Source organism: Mustelus asterias, chromosome 1, assembly GCF_964213995.1.
Source record: "Mustelus asterias chromosome 1, sMusAst1.hap1.1, whole genome shotgun sequence".
Taxonomy (NCBI): domain Eukaryota; kingdom Metazoa; phylum Chordata; class Chondrichthyes; order Carcharhiniformes; family Triakidae; genus Mustelus; species Mustelus asterias.
Genome location: NC_135801.1, coordinates 133,189,838 through 133,216,107, shown reverse-complemented (window position 1 = coordinate 133,216,107; position 26,270 = coordinate 133,189,838). Strand labels below are relative to the sequence as shown.

The following is a 26,270-nucleotide window of genomic DNA, read 5'->3' as shown; positions in this document are numbered from 1 at the left end:
CGGCAGTTTCAGTTTAAATTGAGTCAAGTCCAAACACAGAAGGCTGAAACTGCCTTGATTGATATTTTAATGTCCTTTTGATGTCCCTCTGTAGCTTCCTGAATGGTATCCCATTAGGGGGATGGGTCTTCTTGGCTTCTGGGGATGGGCTGATTTCCATTGCCATTGCCCCCCCCCCCCCCCCCCCGCCCCCGACCCCCGCTGATTTGTTTACTTATTCGTCTGCTGGCCTCCATCTGCCTTTGTTCCTCTGATGATCAGATCACTGGTGTGTCTGCCTTTCTGGCCACTTGCATATTCAGGGGGCTCACACCTTTTTCTTAGCACAGTCCACAGAGCAGGTTATGTTTGTCCTACCGAGCCTTCTGGGAAGCTTTCCATCAGGCAGCAGCCACAGAGTTGGTCACTTTTAAACTGTCAAGATTTCTTCTGAGTCCTTTAATGTATGGAGGATAGGATTGCCCTGAAACTTACACCAAGACAAATCCTGTTTTCTTTTAATTGTGTGCTTTTTGCTACCAAATAAACCTGTTGGAATTTAACCTGGTGTTGTTAAACTTCTTACTTCTTTCAATTGTGCCATGGGAACTTTTATAACCTCCTCAATATCCAGATGGTCTAGTACCTCTGACAAGTTGCATTTCCTCGGATCTGTTAGCCTGGGGTAAGTTAGTATTAGATGTGAAAACAAATCTTCCAATTTTCAGTGGAATTAACTTGGCTGAGTTGAGAATCAGAGAAACAGCGATTAGTAATTAAGGTTTTGCCCAGGAGGGCTGAGTTTATATTCTCTGTTTTTCTGAAGTGCAGGATTCTTCACTGATGGTCACTTTGATATTTGTCAAATCTTTAACTTTACAAGGAAAATATGCAATGCAATTGTTCAAATGTAACGCAGCAGAGCTCTTTTACAAGTTAAAATATATCTCTTCTTTACTTCGGCATGGCCCTTGGGAATTGCAAATTTTGTACAAAAAGTTAGATTCTTCTCATTGTGTGGGTGTAATTTTGAGCTTTTTTGGTTATTGCAATATGAATTATGACAAAACTGTTAAAAAAGTCGGTCTTACCACTAAGGGCATCATTTTTATGCTTCAGTTTGTAACTTGCTAATACCACATCCTCCCTGAACTGCTATAAGACAAAGCTGCTTTCACACAGTTGGGTACAATGAGCAAAATGCTTCAAGTGGCCTTCATTGTTTCAATAATCAACACCTTAGCAAGTCAAGGGTGTAAGTATATCTGGTGGTATTTGAAAATTTAAACAACTCAGTTCTAGCTTCGAGCTAGATTTGTAATAATAACGGTAAGATTTTATTGTAGGTTATTGTGTGGAAATCATCGGGGGTCATGATGTTAAACCTGGTTCTGGGTCTTACATGGCATCCATCCAAACTGCAAAAATGCATATATGTGGCGGAACTTTGATTCATGCCCGATGGGTTCTGACCTCAGCAAACTGTGCAAAGTGAGTATTGAAATAGTTTGCATTTAGTAATATCATACTTCATCAGAAACCATAGAATCAAAAATCTGTTTGACGACCCATTTCATCAATTGTGTGAACTATCCTGTCTAACCCCATTCCTCAGCCTTTCTTCTGTGTCCCTTTGTAAGTCCCCTTAAAAAAATAATTTATTTTTCATGTTAAATGATAGAAAATCTAGAATTTCATGTATTCTGTGCAGATTTTTAGAATTGTTTTTAGCAGAGTTTAGGAATAAAAAAGGGGCAGCCACATTGTTAGGTGTTTATTATAGACCCCCAGATAGTCTGAGGGATATTGAGGAGCAAATATGTGCTCAGTTTGTGGAGGTGTGTAAAAACTAGAACATTAGGGTTATTAGGTGATTTCAACTTTCCCAACATTAACTGGGATATACATAGTGAGATGAACTTTTTAAATCAATATGTGAAAGGTCCAAGAAGGGAGGGAGCTGTGCTGGACCTGATTCTGGGAAATGAAGCTGGACAGTTGGTTGAGGTAGTGATGGGGGAGCATTTTAGTGATAGTGATCACAACATGGTACAATTTATGCTTGTTTTGGACAAGGAAATAGACAAGCTGCAAAAAAAAGTTTTGGATTGGGGGAGAGCTGATTTCAGTAAAATAAGACAGGATCTGGCCAAGGTAGACTGGGAACAGCTTCTAATGGGAAAATCTACAGAAGAGCAGTGGGGGGAATTCAGAAAGGAAATGGGAAAGGTGCAAGCCCAGCTAGGGTTCCCTCTAGGGTGATAGGTAGGAATAACAAGCCCAGAGAACCATGGATGACCAGAGATATTCAGGATACAATGAGAAGGAAAAGAAAGGCTTTAAAAAAGTACAAGGGGAGCAAATCAGTGGAGGCATTCGTGCGGGATAGAAAGTGCAGGATGAAGCTTAAGAAAGAGTGGATAAGAGAAAGCTCTGGCAGGTAAAAGTAGGGAAAATCCCAAGATATTCTATAAGTATATCAATGGGAAGAGGATAACCAGAGAAAGAGTAGGGCCCATTAAGGACCAAGGGGGCAATCTGTGGGTGGAGCCGGAGCGTATTGGTGGAGTGTTGAATTAATACTTCACATCCATCTTCACCCAAGAGAATGAGGATAATGGTATGGAATTCAGGGAGAGAGACTGTGAGGTTCTTGAACAAATTGGCCTGGGGAAGGACAAGGTATTGGAGATGTTTGCAGCCTTAAAGAAAAGCCTTTGAGAAGGTCCCACATGGGAGACTTGTAAAGAAGGTAAATTCACATGGGATACAGGGTAATTTGATAAAGTAGATTCAAAATTGGCTCAGTTGTAGGAGACAGAGAGTGATGACAGAAGATTGCTTTAGTGACTGGAAGCCAGTGTCCAGCGTTGTGCCACAGGGATCTGTGTTAGGCCCCCTATTATTCGTTATTTATATAAATGACAATGATGACTATGTGGGGGTAGTATTAGTAAGTTGTAAATTTGTGGATGACACAAAAAGATTGGACGGGTGATTAACAGTGAGGCAGAGTGTCTTGGGCTACAAGAAGATATAGACGAAATGGTCAAATGGGCAGATAAGTGGCAGATGGAATTTAACCCTGAAAAGTGTGAGGTGGTACACTTTGGAAGGAGTCATTTGACAAGGAAGTATTCAATGAATGGTAGGACACTAGGAAGTTCTGTGGAACAAAGGGACCTTGGTGTGTTTGTGCACAGATCTCTGAAAGTGGAAGGGCATATTAATAGGGTGGTGAAAAGACATGTAGAACACTTGCCTTTATCAGTCGAGGCACAGATTACAAAAGCAGGGAAGTCATGTTGGAGTTGGATAGAACTTTGGTGAGGTCACAGCAGTTCTGGTTGCCAATTATTGGATGGACATGATTGCACTGGAAGGGGTGTAGAGGAGATTCACCAGGATGCTGCCAGGGATGGAACATTTAAGTTATGAAGAAAGGTTGCGTAGGCTTGTTTTCGTTGGAGCAGAGAAGACTGAAGGGCGACCTTTTCGAGGTGTACAAGATTATGAGAGACATGGACAGAGTAGATAAAGAGCAGCTGTTCCCCTTAGTTGAAGGGTCAGTCATGAGGTGACATAAGTTCAAGGTGAGGGGCAGGAGGATTAGCGGGGATGTGAGGAAAACGTTTTTACCCAGAAGGTGGCGACGGTCTGGAATCTGGGAGGATGGTAGAGGTGGGTTGCCTCACATCCATTAAACAGTACCTGGATGAGCACTTGGCACATTATAACATTCCAAGCTATGGGTCAAGTGCTAGCAGATGGGATTAGGTGGGAGTTCGGGTGTTATTAATGTGTTGGAGTGGACTCGATGTGCTGAAGGATCTCTTCTGCGCTATATGATTCTATGATTCTAAAAGTTTGCAGAATTATCTTTGAACAATTGGCTCCTTTACATCTTTCAGGTCTGATTTTGGATCCAGTACAGGCTGATAGTTTAAACCTGTGTCCAATTGTTCCCTGGGGTTACACCATATATAACTTGAGCATCCTTTGCAGAAATCCAGACTGACTTCAGCAGGGTAAATTAGTACGGATATACAAAATCATAAGGATAGCTGATTTGGAAAATAAAAGTATTTTTACGATACAAGTCTTGTCTAAGAATGCGTAATAGTACGCATCTTCTTAAAATACACAACAGAACCATCACATTTCTGTAAAGATATATAAACGCTGCTGGGTACCCTATTCCTATTAATGTGTATTTTACATGAGATGTTTGTTTTCCACTTTTGGGTGGAACTCTCCCATTCGAGAGTAAATCCTGTGTCGGGGGTGAGGGCGGGGAATGTTTCCTACTGTGGACAGCAATGAGAAACCACAACATATCCTGCAATTCCAACATAAGTAGTGGTTTGCAAAGTCTTCCATGACAGGGTGGGCTTGTTGTAGGGAAAAATCCCTTGTACCAGTGCATTCAAGGAGGTCGAGTCGCAAGGCAAGGTTCAAAGCGTTTTTCTTTATTGTACAATTACTGGGATCCCAGGGAGACCCCCGTAGCCAGCTTAGAAACAGTGGCTTGGCCACGTTGATCTCAACAGTTACACATTTGCTCTGGATATTTATAGGAATCCAAATTCGAGCGGGAACATTTGCTCATACATTTTTACAATACCTAAAAAGTGGCCTATCTGGTCAGGAAGTTCCCTGGTAGACTTTGTCAATTTGCATCTGTATGGTGTGTGTCCATCGGTGTTTTAATGTGTTTCCCATTATCCTCTCGATGTGTCCCCTTATCTAAATCGACCTCCGATGTTTGTGTCTGTATTCTATGCTTGCGAGATTAGATGTTAATGTCATTTTGTCCTGCTGTGTGTAGGGGGATTTAATCTAATCTTTTATTCTTTTTATCCTGGTTTATTAAGTTTCTTTGCCTGCCTTGGCCATTTTATTCCCATAATATTTTATTTACAGTACAGTTATGCCATATATCCCACTGCCAGGTCTTGACTCGCAGATATCCCGATCTTCTGGCCAAGAGCCGTTTTTAAAATGTAGCTTCGTGCTGTTGCTGGGCAGAATAAGGATCTTCCATCGGCTTTGAATTAAAGGTCTCTCAGCTGTGCAGAAGGGGATTTAAACGAATGTCCATTCGGGTGTTCCCCTCTGCATTGTGGGCACGTTATGAATGGTGCCAATCAGTCCAATGAATGAATATGTTTAATGAGGTGAATATTGATGAGATAATAATAAAAATATGGCTTTGGAAAATGGCCTACTTCAGGCTTTATGGCACATATTTATCAGGCACCTGCATATCCTTATTGTCGGCAGTTACCTAATGAGAGATGCCAGGAGGGGAAGGTGAAGGTCCTGTGGCGAGATGTAGTGCTAACTCCCTACGCATTCTCCTTGACCTTGTCCAGGCCAGGAGGGATATTCCTAATTAATGGTAGGAGGAGGTTCAGCAGTGAAAACAATGCAGTATGGGCACAGGTGACCCGTGCTGTATGTGCTCAGGGGATGCATAGGAGGTTGGCGAACCAGTGCCACAAGAGGATGAACAATCTTATTTATTCCACCAGGATAAGTCTCCTCCATGGTCACACAATCCACAAAGGCACCAGTCGTCAGGGTCCAAGGACCAGTGACAACAGGATTGCCAGCCTCAGCCCCACCTCACTGCACCCACGCTGTGGTAGAGTGATCACTGTGCCTCCTTCACCTTTCATCAGACATGGGATCCTGCATGGAATGCAGTGGGGGTTGGGTGGGGGGGACCCATAGACGCGGACAGAACGAGCAGCTTCCCCATCACATGTATGTATGAAGCTTCCCCTTGCATATGGGTGTGCTCTGAACTCTGGAAGGAACTGGGCCACAACCTCTGCCCAAATCACACCAGTCATGACCTGTCATGTCACACTGAAATGGCCTATCTTATGAGGAGAGAAATGATCAATGAACCAAATTCCAATGCTCCAACCGATGTGACATGCAATTCCTCTCAAGAATCCTCTTCCTTTTTCCTTAGAGTAGGGAAGGTTGAGGGGCGACCTGATTGAGATGCTCAAAGTTTTGAGGGATATAGAGAGGGCAGATAGGAAAAAGCTTTTCCCCTTAGCAGAGGGTTCAATGACCAGGGGCATCAATTTAAGGCAAAGGGCAAGAGGATGGTGGGAATTTGGAACTTACTGCCTGAAAGGCTGGCAGAGGTGGGAACCCTCACAACAGTTAAGAAGCACTTAGAGGAGCACTTGAAACGCCATAGCATACAAGGCTATGGGCCAAGTGTTAGAAAATGGGATTAGAATAGAAATGTGCTTGAAGGCCAGTGCCGACATGATGGACTGAAGGGCCTTTTCCTGTGCTGTAAAGCTTTATGACTCTATGACTTTCAACAGGAGAAACTTTGACACAAACGGGAGAACGGTGCTGTGGGATGGGGGAGCGGGGACGGGGGGAGGGGGGGGGGGGGAGGGGTAGCAACCTTCTCTGAGGGCTCTCATGGAGTTTGACGAACTCAAGGGAGTCAAGTGTGAAAGAAACATTGGTGATAGGGAGTTTGGCCTTGGCAAGGATTCATCCATTCAATGCAAATCTTTTGTGACGCGTTCTATGATTTCCAGCAATTGCTGAAAACCAAATTTATAGTTGTAACTTTTTTTACATGCCCAAGAAAGTTAGGTTTAGAAATATGCAAGTCTTGGAAAAGTTCAAATTTCTCACATTTCACCCCACCAGCCTTTGCATGCAAAACATAATCCTCCGCCATTTTCGCCTCCACTGAACACATCTTCCCTTCACTCCCTCTGTCAGTATTCCGCAGAGACCATTCCCTCCGGGATAACCTAGTCCACTCCACCACTACACCCAACACCTCTCCCGTCACTCATGTCACCTTCCCATGCAATCGCAGAAAGTGACCATGATGTGGAGATACCGGCGTTGGACTGGGGTGGGCACACTAAGAAGTCTCACAACACCAGGTTAAAGTCCAACACATTTATTTGGTAGCACAGGCTTTTGGAGCGCTGCTCCTTCATCAGGTGAGTGCTACCAAATAAAGCTGTTGGGCTTTAACCTGGTTGTGAAACTTCTTACTGAATCGCAGAAGGTGTAACACCTACTCCTTTACCCCTTCATGCTTACCATCCAAAGTCCAAAACACTCGTTCCAGGTTAAACAGCGTTTCACTTGTACCTCTTTCAATTTGGTGTATTGCATTCGCTGCTCCCAATGTGGTCTCCTCTATATTGGAGAGACCAAGTTTATACTGGGTGATGACTTTGCTCAGCACCTTTGGTCTGTGCGCAGTCAGGATCCTGACCTTCCCGTTGCTTGCCATTTTAACACACGATCCTGCTCCAATGCCCACATGTCTGTCCTTGGCCTGCTGCAATGTTCCAGTGAAGCTCAACGCAAACTGGAGAAACAGTATCTCATCTTCCTGCTAGGAACTTAACAACCTTCCGGTCTCAACAGCCAATTCAACAACTTCAGATGATTTTCTCTACCCCACCTTGACCCCTTTGTTTTCATTTTATTTAATTTTACACCGTTCTCAATTTTTTATTTCTTCATTGTCTTTTTTTATTTTTCTTTCCCCATATTTTGTCCCCCCTCTTCTTACCTTTCCTCCCCCTTTGCTTCCATTTTCCTCCCTTTTTCTCAATTTTACCTCTCTCCCACCCATATCCCCTTCCCCCCACTTCTTCATCTGTCACAGTTTACCCTCTGATTTCAGCTTCTCTGCTGTTTGGCCATTCACACCTTCTATTCTCTCTATGGCCTGCCGTTAGCAAGTCTTAGCCTTGCCCCTTGTTTTGTGGCTATGACTTATCTTTCATTCCCTCGCCCTACAGCATAAATATCTCCCACTTTCTATGTCTTTTATCTTTGACAAAGAGTCATCTGGACTCGAAACATCAGCTCTTTTCTCTGCTTATGACTTGCTGCCAGACCTGCTGAGATTTTCCAGCATTTTATCTTTTGGTTTTAGAAATATGCAATAAATTTAAAATAAGATGTTTTTAATCCCAAAATTCAATTGAATTAATTCAACCTGTTATAAAGTGATGATTTTCTAGGGAAATACTTCAGAGTTGTTCTTGGGATCCGCTCCTTGAAGGAAAATAAGACAGCACAAGAATTTGAAGTCATTAAAGCTATACCACACCCCCACTTTGACAAGAAGACAGAACGGGACAACTTAGCACTACTCAAGGTATGAAATGTTAGATGTGCGAATGTATATACATCTAATAATGTAGGGATTAGGTAGAAGTCTATGGCTTAAATATTCAATTTAAATAGAATTACTGGCCCAAAACATGTTTTGGGCTTTTATACAAACTCTTGACGTGAGACTTTCACTAATCATAGGGAAGATCTGACAAAGAGTCATTCAGATTTGAAACGTTAGCTCTGTCCTCTCTCCACAGATGCTGTTAGACCTGCTGCTCTGTTTAACATAGAGTCCTGATGTGGAGATGCCGGCGTTGGACTGGGGTGAACACAGTAAGAGTTTTAACAACACCAGGTTAAAGTCCAACAGGTTTATTTGGTAGCAAATACCATGTATTTGCTACCAAATAAACCTGCTGGACTTTAACCTGGTGTTGTTAAAACTCTTACAACATAGAGTCATACAGCACAGAAACAGGCCCTTCAGCCCACCATGTCTATGCTGACCTTCTAATACCAATCTATGCTCTTCCCATTTATCAGCACTTGGGCCATTGCCTACTATGCTTTGGTGATTAAAGTGCTCATCCAGATGCTTCTTAAATGTTGAGAGTGCCTGCCTCCACCACACTCTCAGGCAGCATGTTCCATTTTTCCATCACCCTCTGGGTGAAAAAATATTTCCTCAATTTGCTGCTAAACAAATTACTCCTCACATTAAACCTATGTCCTCTGGTCTTAGACACCTCTGCCATGGGCAAAAGATTCTTATGATCTACCCTATCTATGTCTCTTGTAATTTTGTATATCTCTATAAGATCCCCTCTCAGCCTCCTCTGCTCCAAGTAAAACAAACCCAGCTTATCCACTCTCTCCTCATAGCTGAAACTTTCCATCCCAGGCAACATCCTGGTGAATCTCATATCCACCCTCTCCAGTGCAAGCATGTCCTTCCAATAATATGGCAACCAGAACTGCACACAATACTCCATTTGTGGCCTAACCAATGTTTTATTAAGCTGTACCAAGACCTCCCTCCTTCTATATTCTATGCCCTGGCTAATGAAGACAACCATTTCCTATGCTTTCCTCACCACCCTAGCTACCTGTGATGTCACCGTCAGGTATCCCTGGGCTTTTACACCAAGGTCTCTTTGTTCCTCAATACTCCCTAGAGACCAAGGGCCTGATTTTACCATTTTGAGTCTAAGTGCTGAATCTGGGCATCAAATAGATCCGCGCCTGGAATCCTTTTTCCAGCGCGCCCATACACGTTTTGCCGGCTCCGGTCCGATTCGCGCTGTGGGCGGGGCTTAGCGCTGGTGGACCGATCAGAGCTGTGAACTGCGCATGCGCAGATCGAAAAAAATCTGACAGAGCGCGCCTGGGTGCGAAAGAAAAAAAACGCAGAAAGCGGAGAGAGCGGCTCTCTGACGATCATCCTCTGGTTCGGGGGGGGCGGCGGGGAGGAGGAGGGGGGGGCGGGACCCAGATCATCCTCTGGTCGGGGGGTGGTCCGCTGCCAGTCTGCGGCCGATCCCTCCTCCCGGAGTGGACGTGCGGCCATGCCATCCCACAAAACCTTCAGGATGAAGCGATTCCTCGCTAAGAAGATGAAGCAGAACCGGCCGATTCCACAGTGGATCCGCATGAAAACCGGCTACAAGATCAGTACAAGTCCAAGAGGAGACACTGGAGAAGGACCAAGCTGGGCCTGTAAAGGGATACACCATCACTGGTACACTACCAGCCACAGCCATGTGGATCCACTGTGGAATCGGCCGGTTCTGCTTCATCTTCTTTGCGAGGAATCGCTTCATCCTAAAAGTTTTGTGGGATGGCATGGCCGCACGTCCACTCCGGGAGGAGGGATCGGCCGCAGACTGGCAGCGGACCACCCCCCGACCAGAGGATGATCTGGGTCCCGCCCCCCCTCCTCCCACCAGCCTTATCTAAGACTTATCTAGATAGCCACATGAACGGAGTGGGAATGGAGGGATACAAAAGAATGGTCTAGTTTGGACCAGGGAGCGGCACGGGCTTGGAGGGTCGAAGGGCCTGTTCCTTTGCTGTATTGTTCTTTGTTCTTTGTTCAACCCCCGGCCCCCCCAAACCAGAGGATGACCTGGGTCAGAGAGCCACTGGAGGCTCTGACCCCGCTCTTCGGAAGCTGCAGCGATGACTTCAGACTTTTATTTTGCAGGTCGGTTACAGCGTGGATGCAGATCGGGCCAGAAGACGGTAAAGTGGGATTGGGTGGTAGAGTTGGGTGCGAGGTTCATTAAGTCGATTTAAATGCATGCAAATGCATTTAAGTCGTCGGGCCACCTGATTTGGGCGCGGGCCGGACCCACGCCCGAATCGGGTGTCGGTAAAGCTGCGATCTGCTTGGAATCGGGTGCAGATTGCGGTATAGGCCCGACGCCCAACTTTACCGCGATTTCGTGCCCGTTTTCGGGCGTGAAGGTTTGGTAAAATCGGGCCCCTACCATTCTTTGTGTATATCCTACCCTTTATTAGACCTCCCAAAATGTATCATCTCACAATTATTACAATTAAATTCCATCTGCCATTGCTCTGCCCAATTTACTAGCTGATCAATATCAGTCTGATAGCCTCCTCACTATCAATAACACCAACAATTTTCATGCGATCTGCAAATTTACTAATTGTACCTTCTGCATTCACCTCCAAGTTATTAATGTATGTAACAAACAGCAAAGGTCCCAGCAGCAATTCCTATGGTACACCACTGGTCACAGGCTCCCAATCACAAAAGCAGCCCTCCACCATCACCCTTTGCCTCCTATTAGCAAGCCAATTTTGGATCCAATCTGCCAACTTGCCTTGGATCCCATGGGCTCTCACCTTTTGGACTAGCCTTTCATGTGGGACCTTGTCAAAGGCCTTACCGAAGTCCACGTAAACGACAATAATAATAATTTTTCTCAATAATGCAATGTCCCTACTCTTACATCCTCCCTATCACACCTGAAATGTCTATACCTTGGAATGTTGAGATGCCAATCCTGTCCTTCTTTGAACCATGTCTCAGATTTATATTATATTTCCACATGCTGATCAACACTCTTAAATTCATTTGCCTTATCAAACAGGCTGCTTATATTAAAATAGATGCAATTTAGCCTTCCAATCCTCCCATGCACCTTATCATGCCCAGGTCTTCTCTGCCTGCTGGACTGACCTAGCCGCTTAGTACTAATCTTCTTTCTCCATTCTTTAGTTGCATCGAGCTGCAAAACTGAACAAGTTTGTAAAGGTTCTCAAACTGCCAAAATCAACAAAGGCCATCAAATATGGAGCAAAATGCAAATCTCTCGGATGGGGACATACAACTGATGATGATGATGCTGATCCATCTGACATTTTGCAAGAAATAAGTCTAACTGTCATTAAGCAGGAAACCTGCAACAGCAAGAGCTATTATAATCATGATCCAGTCATAACTGATGATATGATATGTGCTGGTGACAAAAAGGGTCGAGCTAAAATGTGCCGGGTAAGTAATAAACTCCATTAATATATATGTATTAAGTATATGTCATGTGCATAAGTGATATGAATACAATAGGAGGAAGTGGCAGCAAAGTTAGGCAAAGCAGTAGGAGTCGGATTTAGCCAGAATTCCTGACTAACATCAGATCATAGGGAAGGAAATGGCTAGCAAAACTCTTTATCAACATCCACAGCACAGGCACCATTCCAAGTATCTGGTGCCAATCCAAGATAGTGGCGATTGTAGACCCAGTGGTCATGTCAGAATGTGATGACGCGGCTATATAGGAGGTCAGGTGACAGGAGGGTGGGAGTCATCCCTGGAATCTCAGGCAGAGCTCAAGTACTGTATATAGCTGTTGAGCCTAGTAATAAACTACCTTTGTTTGAAGTCCTTGATGTCGGTGATTTGAGGAATCCACAACATTCTACATAGTGTCAGATTAGCAGTATGGCATATGGATTTCGCCGCATCGACCCTCTTCTTTCTAATCAAAACATTGTGAATAGTTATGAAAAGATCCAGAAAGAGTGACTATGGTGCTGCACTCTCTGACAAGTTAAAAAAGGTACAGGCTTTTACCCTATTAAACCCTGCAGACCCCAAAACCGTCAGTAAATTTCAGTAATTTGTCTTCCAGACAGAGGAGCAGGAAGAATACCCCAAGATAATCTTGAAACATTGAGAGCATTTGCCTCCCGATAAAAAACTTAATCCTGGATAGATATGTGGTCAAATCCATGAAGCAGAAAGCAGATGAGTCAATGCAATCTTACACAGCCATCCTAAAAATATTAGCAAAGAAATGTGCATTCAGAACTATCACTGAAGACCTGATCAGAGATCTAGTCGTCTGTGGAATATATAGTGAGTTAGTCAGCAAGCAGCTGCCGTGAGAGAAAAAGACTTAATGTTACAAGCGATTAGCACTGCTGACTCATAGCACCAGGGTCCTGGGTTCAATTCCCGGCTTGGGTCACTATCTGTGTGGAGTCTGCACATTCTCCCCATGTCTGCGTGGGTTTCCTCCAGGTGCTCCGGTTTCCTCCCACAGTCTGAAAGATGTGCTGGTTATGTGCATTGGCCATGCTAAATTTTCCCTCGGTGCACCCGAGCAGGCGCTAGAGTGTGGTGACTAGGGGATTTTCACAGTAACTTCATTGCAGTGTTAATGTAAGCCTACTTGTGACTAAAAAATAAGCATTAACTTTAACTGATCAAATTTTTTAGGCGTGACCTCCCTCTGACAAAGCCATGCTGATTATCCCTGATCAAGCTTTGCCTCTCCAAGTGGAGATAGATGTTCTCCTTCAGATCTTTCTCTAATAGTTTCCCTACCACTGACGTGAGACTCACTGGTCTATAGATCCCTGGTTTATCTCTATGATCCTTCTTAAATAGCGGAACCACATTAGCTGTTCTCCAGTCGTCTGGCACTTCCCCCGTGGCCAGAGAGGAATTGAAAATTTGGGTCAGAGCCCCTGCAATCTCCTCCCTTGCCTCCCACAGCAGCCTAGGGCACAATTCATCTGGACCTGGAGATTTATCCACTTTTAAGGCTGCCAATACCTCCAATACCTTGTCCTTTCCTTTGCCAATTTGCTCAAGAACCTCACAGTCTCTCTCCCTGAATTCAATACCATATGGCGATTAGGGGATTTTCACAGTAACTTAAGCCTACTTGTGACAATAATAAATAAGCTTAAACTTTAAACAATATCTGTGTGTTAAGCAAGCGGGGAGGTGATGGCCTAGTGGTATTATTGCAAGACTATTAATCCAGGAAAATCAGCAAATGTTCTGGGGACCTGGATTGAATCCTGCCACGGCAGATTGTGGAATTAAATTCAATAAAAAATATCTGGAATTACGAATCTACTGATGACCATGAAAACATTGTCAATTGTCAGAAGTAGTCATTTGGTTCACTAATGTCCTTTAGGGAAGGAAATCTACCGTTTTTACCTGGTCTGGCCTACATGTGACTCCAGAGCCACAGCAATGTGGTTGACTCTCAACTGCCCTCTGAAATAGCTGAGCAAACCACTCAGTTCGAGGGCATCTAGGGATGGGCAATAAATGTTGGCCAGCCGCGATGCCCATGTCCCACGAAAGAATAAAAAAAGATCTGAGAAACGAAGCTGAGATTTTAGGTGGAGAGCTAAAGTGTTTGTCGTTCAGGGGGCACCCTGCTCCAACTGTAGCAGCCAACAAGCGCTGAACACAACAGCTTGGTTTGCCTCAGGTAAAATATGTAATGAATGTGGAAAATTGAACCATTTTGCTCAATGCTGCAGATGGAAAGCTCAGCAGTCCCACTCTGCCATCAGCAACATGGCAGCAGCATTAGTAAATGAATTGGAATGCAACCAAAGTAGTGAAGTTACAGAGCTAACAACAACAAAGTAGTGAAGTTACAGAGCTCACAACAAGGGCGGCACAGTAGCACAGTGGTTAGCAATGCTGCTTCACAGCTCCAGGGACCTGGGTTCAATTCCCGGCTTGGGTCACTGTCTGTGTGGAGTTTGCACATTCTCCTTGTGTCTGCGTGGTGTTGTAGGGAATTGTTGTAGGGAAATATCCCTTACCAGTGCAGAATAGAAGTTGAGTCGCAAATCAAGGTTCAAAGCGTGTCTTTATTGTACAATTACTGGGATCCCAGGGAGACCCCCGTAGCCAGCTCAGAAACAGTGGCTTGGCCACGTTGATCTCAATTAAATCACATCAGCTCTGGATCTTTATAGGGATCCAAAATTCGCGCGGGAACATTTGATTATGCCTTTTTTTACACAATGTATAAAGTGGTCTGTCAGTTTCAAAAGTCCCTAGGAAGTTTCATGGATTAGCATTTGTATGGTGTGTGTTCGTGTTAATGGGATTACTTGGTCCTGCCCCGGTGTCTAAATGCGTTTCCCATTACCATCTCTATGTGTCCTCTTATTTAAATTGATCCTATTGTTCCGTGTCTGTGTTTCCTGCTTGTGAGATTGAGTGTTAATGTCATCCTGTCCTGTTGGGTGTCTGGGGTATTTCATTCTTAACCTTTTATCCTTATCTCTTAGTTTATCAGATTTTTATGTCTGCCTTGGCCAGTTTAAAAATGCAGCTACGTGCTGTTGCTAGGCAGATTAGGGATCTTCCGTAGTTTCTGAAATTCGTGAGTCTCTCAGCTGTGCAGGGGGAGACCCGATCGAATATCCATCCGGGGGTGCCCCTCTGCATTGTTGGCCCGTTATGAGTGGTGCCAATTAGTCCAATAAAAATATGTTTGATGATGCAAATATGGTTTTCTGGAAAATTTCCTCCTTCAGTCCCTCCTCTCGTCCAAGGGGTGCCATTCATGGCTGACCCCCCATGGACGACCTTCAGAGGAACAGTGATTTGTACAGCTGTTGTCCTTGCCGTTGTTCCTCCTCTTCTGGGTCGTTGTTAAGTTCTTGCATCTGGATACTGGCAGTGGGTAGCATTCTTGATGTAATATTTGCACATATCACTTTAATACAGGTTAGGCCAAGGCAGAGTGTGAACAGGATGGCTACTACTAGGATTAATCCCTTCATAATATATGCTCCCCAAACTGTGTTAAACAGCCATCCTAACCACCCATCAGTCCCTGTTAACCCCTGTTTAAAGTTATCCAATTGCTTTTGTATCCCGGACATGGCTGCTGTTATGTTTAGTGTCTCGTCGTGTACGTATGTGATGCATTTTTCCTTGATGATGGTGCATACCCCCCCTTGTCTGGCTAGCTGATAGTCCACCGCATATCTCGTTTGTTGTGTGTATAGTCTGAGTTCTGCGAGTTCTTGGTCAATTGCGCCTAATGCTTGTAGGGTGTTGTTTCCTAAAATGGTCAGTCCACATATGAAGAAGTTCCTATTACTGGCACTGATCACCCCTGCGGCGCCTCCCAGGGATAGTGTCCCCAGAAATCCATATCCTAAAGAAGACCCTAGTGTGACAGGGGCCTGCCAGTCGGAGCAAAATTCTGCGCTGATGGCCCTGGTCACTATGCGTTTCTGGACATGCCCTTCACTTGGGCATGGAACCGTGAGAGGTCTGATTGTCCCTACGGAAAAGAACCTTGGAGGCCTGTCTGTGGCCGTTATATATACATTTTTAAATAAAAACACGTACCCGTCTTTAACCCGATAACATGCATTACCCTGGGGTCGTTTGACCGCATGGCCCCATCTTGTGGAACCTTCCCTCCCCCTGGACTGTCCACTTGATTGTACCTCTTGGTGAGAATCAAATGGATATGTCCCTGAGGCTGAGCTTACGTGGGTGCTGTTGCACTTGCCACACATAAGCTGCCTACCCGCGGTGACTGCAATGCATTTTTGTTGCTTGCAGTCACAAGTGAAGTGTCCTTCCCGGACCCGGCACTCCTGGAGAGCACAATGTGCCTCAGCGCACGAATCATTTTTAGGGACAAAGGCATGCACGCACCCCCATCCCTCTCCCTTAAAACATTGTGGGTAGTTCCCATGTGTCTCCTCCGGTTGGGGTCCCGTCCCCCTTAGAATTCCCGGCTCAGTGAGCTCTACACACCCTCCTTGTATCCCTTGCTTAAAGTACCCAATATGTTCTTTGCAGGGTGCCCCCGATGTGTCAATAGTGAATAACTCTTGTGGGAGCCACCCTGGTGTTGCGATGAATAGGGAGTTTACTGATCGCGCTGAGGGGTAACAAGCGGTCCTATTCCCATAGATCTGGATGTGTGTTTTCAGGAATAGGTTTCCTTCCATGATTGGTGGTTCTGCTCCCCTAACCCCCATATGTTGGAGTGTATTTACAATGGTCAGGGTTATTATCAGATATGTCCCTGTTCCCATATCGCTCTTTTTTTTTTTTCAACAGTATTTTACAATTACAGTATATACAGAAAATAAACAGGCAATCAAATTAAAAGTAGTTGGTTCCGACGTCTTGATAGTAGATCTGGTCCTGGTTCCTGTGGAAGTTGAATGAGCAAAACGGTATTTTTTAGTTCATTTGTCCTCATATAGTTTTAATTGGGTCCAGTGTTTCCAGACCCCCTGTCCCCTTATATCTATACAGGCACAGGTATCTCCGCTAATAATGACCTCGTAAGGTCCGTGCCATCTTGGGGCAAATCCTGGTTTTGCAGGAAGCACTTTTGTTAATACCCGGCTCCCGGCCTTTGGGACTTCTGGTAATATTTCTGAGTCCCCCTCTGCGTCGACCTGTGCCTGATTAGAAATTACGGACCGGCGCATCCCCTTCAATTGGGTGCTAAGGTCTCGGATGTATTGTCGGATCCTATCTTTTATCGGACCCACATCTGTCCAGCCTGTAATAATGTTTTCGGGTAAGTGCATTGCTCGCCCGGTCATCAGCTCGTATGGAGTCAAGCCGGTAGTTCGATTTGTGGTCGCCCTAAGCCTCATCAGAACTGCAGGTAGGACTTCTGTCCAATTTCTACCTGAGGATTGCATTGCTTTTGCCATGGTTATTTTTAGAGTCCGATTCATCCTCTCCACCATCCCGGAACTTTGTGGGTGATAGGGGATGTGAAATTTCTGTTTTATTCCTAATAGTTGGCAAATGTTTTTCATAACCTTTCCTGTGAAATGTGTTCCCTGGTCCGAATCAACTTGGAATTGGCATCCCCCATCCATAGCAAGCTTAGTGTGAATTAAATAACACTTTGTACTGGCCCTTTTTGGCTGCAATTGGACATCCATTCATTTGTATGTAATCTTATCAAAAGACATCGCTTTCCCCATTAAAATCACATGCCATACAGTTCCGATCTTTATATGAGTACTCTTACACTATCTCTAATTTGATCATTTGTTTGCGTGCAAGCGCTACACCACAGTACTTCACAAAATAATTATGTCTTTATCAATGCCCAATATAGTATATGAATATATCATACAAAGTTGGTTAAGGCTTTTCAGGATTTGATGTTATTCTTGTGTCTATATGGCAGTGCTATACTGTATAATAAAAATAATCAAGCGGCAGTTGTATCATACCACTTTACACATCGTAACCGTGATATCCAAACCCTTTTAATTCAAGCCGTTTCTTTTTTTTTTTTAAACTGAGCTCCAGATCGAAACCCCCGCACTCTAGGAAAAGTAACAGGCGCCGAATCAAAATCAAAGCAGGTACAATACATACCAGTTATTTGATTAGGAACATTTTGGTTTCTTAACTGGCTAGGTTTTAAGCTTTGCAGTGCTTTTATATTTGGCAAACCTTGAACCTTGATGGCTCATGAAATTCCGACGGCAGTACATAATTTTAACTAGTTCCGAATACTAAACTATCTGACGTTCGCAAATCGCGATATTCTGCGATTAATACTGTATTTCACTGACTTGATATACTTTAAACTAATTCATAGACCTCAGTCTTTTGTTCCTGCTTTTCTACCTTTCCACAAAATAACTTATTTTCTTCTCTTAACTCCTCAACTAACTCTTATAATTTCTACTTCAAGACAAAGGAAAGAGCACATGCTTCCTTCCAAGGTTTAAATCCTTTCTTAACATTAAAACAAACAACAACAAAGCATCCACGCAACCACTTTGTTTAAACACACACACACACACATGGAAGCTTCCAAAAGTCATTCCACAGTACATCCTTTTTCATTCAAACTTATCATTTCAGACTGGGATGAGTGTAAAACATTCAAAGAGAATACAGAACATTGATTAAGACAATCGCTTTTATTCTTCTTTCTTCCAAACTGTAATTAACTCAAAACAGAAGTAAATTCAAGAAATCCTATCACTTTAATCTTTAACAGTTTTAACACTCTCCCAGCCCCCTGAGGCTAAACCAAGGTGCAATGTACTGCACCCACTGCCTGTAGCAAACATTCCACAGGAACAAAGAGCTCCCTGCTCTCAATCTAATTACAACAACAACCACCTACATTCGACAAGCTACCAGATCTCACAAACACACTGAAATACAAAAACTAAGATCTCTCCTATCCATCTGCTGCCTTTCCCCTGGCGTAAAAGGCTTATAGGTTGCCTTTGGTTGTGCTAACGTCCCTCCTCTCGTGACTGGCGCTAGATTATAATTGTCTATGTTTTCTTTTGATGCTGGAGTGGCTGTATGTTTCTGCACTGACTCGTATGGGCGCCGAGGGTCCGTTTCCTCTGATCTCTGCGTTATCTCCGCAGTGTGGTTTCTGTATTCTAATTCCCTCACTCTCTCCTGTAATACTTTAATTTGCTCTGTCTCTTTGTGTCTCTCCTCCATAGAGGCATTTACTTCCTCAATTAGTCCAGCTAACTGGGTCACTAATATTACTCCCATTACTTTTGTTTTGTCCCGTTTAACTCCGTCTACCCACTTTCTTTGATCTTCTAAAGTTTGTGATGCGTTCCACCCATTCCGTTTCATCTTTGCAACAATCGCTTCTCTGGCTAACAGATACTTCAAAATGAGAGCTACTGCAGTTTCTCCCTTAACAACGTGGTCTGCCATTTTTCTGTCTAGCAGTCCTGCAACCCCCGTATGCTGGCTGCTACAGTAAAAGTGCCTCAACTCTCTCCCTTATCTCCTGTCACTGATACTGCCCCAGCACCGTCTGTATTGCTGTAGGTTCTCGTAGTGAGGTTCCAGTGGGTCTCTTTCCCCTGGGCTCCCCCAACTATTCCTGACACCTCACGCTTGGACTATTTTGTGTTGTCTTATTGGGATGTGTGCTGGTTGTTTAGTGGGTTTGTCCGCCCCTGTTCCCAGCCCCTCTAAGTACAACGCCTCCCGCTCGGCCACCACCCCCACTAGCAGGGTTGATCCGTTACCCCCCAAAACCGGGTATCCTGCTATGGGCTGTGGTGTTCCCTACAGACGAACAAGGTTATCAAACTCCGCCCGGGTCCCTAATGGATCCTCCGTCGTCGTGTCTCTTGGTCAGGATGGATCGGGTCCCCTTTTCCTCAACACTTACACACATGTATTCTGTTATCAAAGCCCCTGTTATAGTTAGTAACTGTATCGACTCTGAGGTTGTTCGTCCCTTCAGAGTCAGTGTTGTTACCCGATTTACACTGTCCGTGCCTTGCACCCTGAGTGCCTGTGCCTCTTAGCGCCCGCTTCAAAACCCAACCTTAGCGTGGGAGATTTCTCCTCTTAACGTCCAGTTTAGGGTAGGGCACCTTGAGTCAAGCACTCCCTTGTCCTATTGCCTTGGCACAGACAGCGGTTTCATTTACAATCCTGGGTTAGTTACACCAATTAGTTCTGCATGCGGTACTTATCTTTATATTAGTCTTAATTCCTGTTATCAAATAGCCCAAAACCTGTTATCTTTACCTCTGGTCCTTTACTCCTATTAAAGTTAAAAGTTACTTACCTTTTTCCACGCGGTCGTTCTGACCTGTACCTCTTTAGTGCGGACTTCTGTTTCAATTTAAAAACTTAGGCAAGATTATACAGTTCTACAAGACAACAATACTTAAAACAGACAAACCCTAACCCTTAAAGGTACCTCACTTTGAACGGAGACCTGCACTCGCCTTTGACTGCTCTGGATTTGTATCAGATTCGTTTAAATTTGATCCCGACTTTCAAACTGTGGCCATCAGTCAGAAGTCAGATATCAAATCCTGCCGTGACTACGCCATTTTGTTGTAGGGAAATATCCCTTACCAGTGCAGAATAGAAGTTGAGTCGCAAATCAAGGTTCAAAGCGTGTCTTTATTGTACAATTACTGGGATCCCAGGGAGACCCCCGTAGCCAGCTCAGAAACAGTGGCTTGGCCACGTTGATCTCAATTAAATCACATCAGCTCTGGATCTTTATAGGGATCCAAAATTCGCGCGGGAACATTTGATTATGCCTTTTTTTACACAATGTATAAAGTGGTCTGTCAGTTTCAAAAGTCCCTAGGAAGTTTCATGGATTAGCATTTGTATGGTGTGTGTTCGTGTTAATGGGATTACTTGGTCCTGCCCCGGTGTCTAAATGCGTTTCCCATTACCATCTCTATGTGTCCTCTTATTTAAATTGATCCTATTGTTCCGTGTCTGTGTTTCCTGCTTGTGAGATTGAGTGTTAATGTCATCCTGTCCTGTTGGGTGTCTGGGGTATTTCATTCTTAACCTTTTATCCTTATCTCTTAGTTTATCAGATTTTTATGTCTGCCTTGGCCAGTTTAAAAATGGCGCTACGTGCTGTTGCTAGGCAGATTAGGGATCTTCCGTAGTTTCTGAAATTCGTGAGTCTCTCAGCTGTGCAGGGGGAGACCCGATCGAATATCCATCCGGGGGTGCCCCTCTGCATTGTTGGCCCGTTATGAGTGGTGCCAATTAGTCCAATAAAAATATGTTTGATGATGCAAATATGGTTTTCTGGAAAATTTCCTCCTTCAGTGGGTTTCCTCCGGGTGCTCCAGTTTCCTCCCACAGTCCAAAGATGTGTGGGTTAGGTTGATTGGCCATGCTAAAATTGCCCTTACTGTCCTGGGATGCGTAGGTTAGAGGGATTGGTGGGTAAATATATGGGGGTAGGGCCTGGGTGGGATTGTGGTCGGTGCAGACTCGATGGACCGAATGGCCTCTTTCTGTACTGTAGGGATTCTGAGAACACTATTGTGGCAGCGTTGACACAGGAAAGGGTGAGGTCTTCACCCCCCTCAACACTATTAACAGCAACACCAGGGCCGGAACTCGCCCAAAAAAATTCTAAGTGTCAAATTCGCATGAAAACTGAGTAATTCACGCTTTTCTTTCAGTGGGAGTTCAGAGAAGAATCTCCCACACTCTGTACACTGCAGAGGTCACCAGCGTGAATATCATTAAATTTCAGGAGGCGGGGTCTATCCCTGCTGGAGAGGCTGAAATCAGCGCGCTGGGCGGGCCACTGCACATACGCTGATCAGTCAGTGCTGAGATCAGTGCATGCGCAGTGGCCCCTTACTGATGGCTTTCCGATTGTTGGTTAGCTCAATCGCTGGCCAGTCCCGAGACCCCCGCAACGCTGGCTCTCTGCGCCACGCACCCACCCCCCCCGCCCTCACCCCACCAGGCCCAGCCCAGAATCCATGGCTCCCCCACCAACAGTTACCACCCCCCCACACCCAATGGAACACTATATTCTGCACTCTCTCCTTTCCTTCTCTATGTATGGTATGCTTTGTCGGTATAGCGCGTAAGAAACAATACTTTTCACTGTATACTAATACATGTGACAATAATGAATCAAATCAAATCAACCTCGCAGTGCTGACCCCCGCAGCAGTGCTGACCGCCACTTCCCACCCCCGCCCCCCCTCCCCCCTCCAATCGCTGGTCTCCCTCCTTCCCCCACTGATCCTGGTGCGGAGTGGCAGCAGGACATCCACTCCCACCAACTGCCACCTATGCCTTGTTCCCCTAGGCCTGCTGCCACTCTGCACAGGGATCAGTGGGGGGAAGAGGGAGGCCAGCTATTGGGGGGGTTGGCAGTCAGCACTGCTAAGGGGGTCAGCATGACGGGGTTGATTTGATTTGATTCGATTTATTATTGTCACATGTAGTCGTATACAGTGAAAAGTATTGTTTCTTGCGCGCTATACAGACAAAGCATTCCGTTCATAGAGAAGTAAAGGAGAACTCCCCCATATGCCCGGCCCCACTGGCACTGCCCCATATCTGATGGGCAGTGCCAAGGTGCCCCCTGGGCATTGGCACTTTGCCCTTTGGGCAGTGCCAGGGGGCACAGGATGACACTGCCAGTGGACATGCAGACTCCTATAGAGGCCAACGCAATGAATCCTGTCCCCGATGAACACAAGGACGACACATCCCGTGTTGTTACTAGTCAGGACCCTGTTCACAGTAAGATCACAACACCACTTTCTCAGTAACAAGATCCTGGCATGTCTCTTCCTAAGCAGACAGAATCCCACCCTAGAAGCAGCAAAGACACCCCCCCACCCACCCAACTCCCACCCTCTGCATCATTCAGGTTTTCACACAGGCCACAATTACTCCAAGATCTCAGGGGGAGTTCTCTGGCCTCCCAACCACATGTTTCTCGGCAGCAGGAGATAGCAAGCTATTCACTGGCAGTGGGATTCTGTGGTCCCGCCGCTGTCAATGGAATTTTCCATTGATGTCATCCCACACTGTCACGAAAACTTCAGGAGGAGGTGCGCTGCCAGTGGGACCGGAGAATCCCGCCGGCATGAACGCAGGAGAATTCTCCCCCACACATATATTGAAGCCAGTTTGCAGAAAGGCCCCATGGTGTTTGGCCCCTTTAATGGGCGATCTTCTGCTAGGGTTACATGATCCAGAAATCCAATCAGGAACCAGGTTGGGGGATCGCATGAGTCGAGCGTGGACCTTTGCCTCAGTTCCATCCAGAAGGCAGACTGACAGTATTGAAGCTGTTCCACACTATAAATAGCACGTTGTGTAAATAAATGTCCATTGTTTGTACCTAACTGGTGGAGCAAAGATATTACATTGGCGATGAGGAAAAAGCAGCGTTTGTGGTTCCAAGACATAAAGTACACAACCCTGTGAGTTCAAAGTCAGTTTGTGAAATAGAAGTGAGCTACAGAGGTGTCTTTATTTAATGCCTTCAATGCCTCCATTGAAGATTGGATATAGTGTATTGAGTAGTTAGGATATTATTCATGGCAAATGGAATAGAAGAGGAGGAGAAGATGGCGGCAATCCTGTTAAGCATATGTAGGACCCAGGTCTATAATCTAATCCATAACCTCATCTCTCTGAATGCACCCGATTCAAATTCGTTTGCAGAAATAGTGGATTTGGTAAAAGGGCACTATCACCCAAAGCCCTCAGTGACTCTGTTTTAAATTCAATTCCACGTGGAGAGCCCCAGGGGAGACCATTGCCGCCTACATTACTAAGCGTAGACAAATTTGCAGTGTAAAAATCCAACTAATTAGCCCCATGTGCACCTTGGAGCTCAAATCAACCCCCACACTTAATTCAACAATGGGATCAGTCCTCACACTGGTTATCTTTAACAACTATACCAGAGACCTCCCTCCTTCAAAGTCATAGCTCTTCATTCATCCAAGTTAAGGTCATTAATATATATTAAGCAAAGCAATGGTCCTAGTACCAATCCTGGTGAACCCCACTGTTTGCTTCCTCCAGTCTGCGAAATAACTGTTCACCATGACCTTGTTTTCTGTCACTCAGCCAACTTTGTAATATGCTGCCACTGTCGCTTTTATTCCATGACCTTCAACTTTGCTGACAAGCCTGTTAAGTGTCACTTTATTAAATACCTTTTGGAAGTCCATGTGCCCATATCAACCCTCCCATTTACATCATCACAAATCTCAATCAAGTTATTTAACGACTTGTCTTTAACAAATCTGTACTAGCTTTCCTTAAATGATCTACACCAGAGTTTGTTAACTTTGTCCCAGATGATCATTTCTGAAAGCTTTCCCGACAGCAAGATTAAACTGACTGGCCTGAATTTGCTGTGTTTATCCTTACACCCTTTTTTGAACATGAGTGTAACATTCGCAACTGTCCAGTCCTCTGGTGTTGACAGCTGTATCGAAGAGGACCAGAAGAGTACAATCTCCTCCAGTAAACCATATTTATCAATTTGTAGCCTACCCAGTATCTCAACTACCTCCTATTTTTCAGGTTTAACTCAGTTATGTTTTGGGCCTCTCACCCTATGCACACAGTCTGATTTAAAAGATCAGTTCACTTTGACTTTTGTTTAAACCGTTTTGCAGTTTGAGTTGATGTGAGATGAATCACATTGATATATGCATTGCAATCCAACGCTAGTTTGGAACAATTGATTTGGATTGGATTTTCAAACAGTTGGAGGGAAATTTATGACAGAATTATTGTCAGTGCTCCAATAGTAATAATGCTGATGGTAATACTAATAGTAAAGAATTACAGTTATAAAGCTGGGCTGCAACGATAGACTGACCATCAGCAGCTTCTGGATTGAAATGTTTGGCTGTAAACTAAGGGCAGTAGAGCTTTGTTTTTTAGGTATATTAATCCTTTAAGGCTGGGGAATAAAAGTTGCATGAAATATTTGCAGAATCATCTAATCAGTAACCTACATTTGTCAGTTTGAAGCGTCCTATTGATCATCGCTGTTCTTCAATGGCTAAAACTGTAAACAACACCCAATACAAACCATTGGTTTGAATACACTGAGCACAAGCTGGAAAAAAAAGTTGCTGCATTGGATCATCATAATAATGTTGTTGCCTTTTGCAACAACCTTGTTTCTATCATAGATATATTTGTATCATGTGTATAGAGATAATATTCTTATCTGTTTTGTCACAGGGGGATGCAGGTGGGCCGTTGATATGTCTGAAAACGAAAATGTTAACTGGCATTGATGCTTTTGGAAAGGGCTGTGACACAGTGGACAAACCTGGCATTTATACACGTCTATCGGATCATTACCTCAAGTGGATAAAGACAATAATGAAAGGCAAACTCGACAACTTCACAGTTGAGCAAAATTAGTGAGGAATAACAGGCCACTTGCTTGAAAAAGAAAGCCTGTGTACTTTAATAATGATATTGAAAATTAAGCATAAGTAGTTGGCCAGTGATCCCCAAATAAACATGTTAAAATGCCTCTTCATTTGATTAAGGTTTTCCAAGTCGGTTTTAAAATTAAATGGTTCTTTTGGTGCGAGGAAATTAATAGACACATTCTCAAATCTTTTCATGTCATTATTTTAAATTTATCGAGAAACTGATGATTATACCTCAACATAACAAACAAATGGTTCTATGTGAAGAATTCATTTAATGTTGGGTTGTGCACAGACAACAGGTTGATCCTGTCATTACAATGTTTCTTTGTTTTGATAAACTCATTTTCAGCTGTACCAATCAATCTGCACAGTTACCAGTCTTAAATATATCAAGGCACATTTCACAAAGCATTTTTTTGTAGGTTACCAAGCTGTCTATTTGTGTTGGGGTTTATGGTAAATTTCACAAGCAGCAATGTTCAAATGAGTTTGAGTGAAGGCTCAAGAGAAATGTTTCTCACAATGGGCCCAATTCTGGGGCGTGATTTGCACACGGACTTGTATTCTGCCCAATACTCTATCCCTTACTGTCCATTAACTCAGTCTGTTACATCAATCATGATTGCTCTAGTTCGGAGGTAATCTGTTGTACAATGAAATGAATTTAGTAATTTCTACAGAGAGTTTTAAAATAGCACAGACTCATTTTCCTCCCAGTGCCATGTGCTAATGAGAATAGAACTAAGATAATATGGCAGCATAAGTTTCTATGAGATTCCCTCTCACTCTTTTAAACTCCAGTGAGTACAATCCTAACCGACTTAGTCTCTCCTCATATGACAGACATGGCATCCCAGGAATCAGCCTGGTAAACCTTCGCTGTACTCCCTCTACAGCAAGGACATCCACAGGTAACGACACCAAAACTGCACACAATACTCCAGGTGTGACCACACCAATGCTCTATACAATTGCAGCAAAACATCCTTATCCTCAGTTCCCATTGGCCTCTCAAGTTATGTAACCCACTTCTGCTGTACTGTCTTAAAGGCAGTAAGAAGTCTCACAACACCAGGTTAAAGTCCAACAGGTTTATTTGGTAGCAAATACCATAAGCTTTCGGAGCTTGCTGCTTCTTC

General features: G+C 44.2%; 1 protein-coding gene across 1 annotated transcript; it reads left to right on the top strand.

Annotated features, from left to right (window-relative positions):
* Nucleotides 1-1,144: 1,144 nt before the first annotated feature.
* LOC144497822 (granzyme K-like) lies at nt 1,145-25,491 on the top strand. Its single transcript, XM_078219264.1, has 5 exons — nt 1,145-1,234; nt 1,326-1,470; nt 8,005-8,155; nt 11,360-11,635; nt 24,929-25,491. The coding sequence occupies exons 1-5, from the start codon at nt 1,171-1,173 to the stop codon at nt 25,112-25,114; spliced, it is 822 nt and encodes a 273-aa protein (XP_078075390.1). The 5' UTR covers nt 1,145-1,170; the 3' UTR covers nt 25,115-25,491.
* Nucleotides 25,492-26,270: the final 779 nt, after the last annotated feature.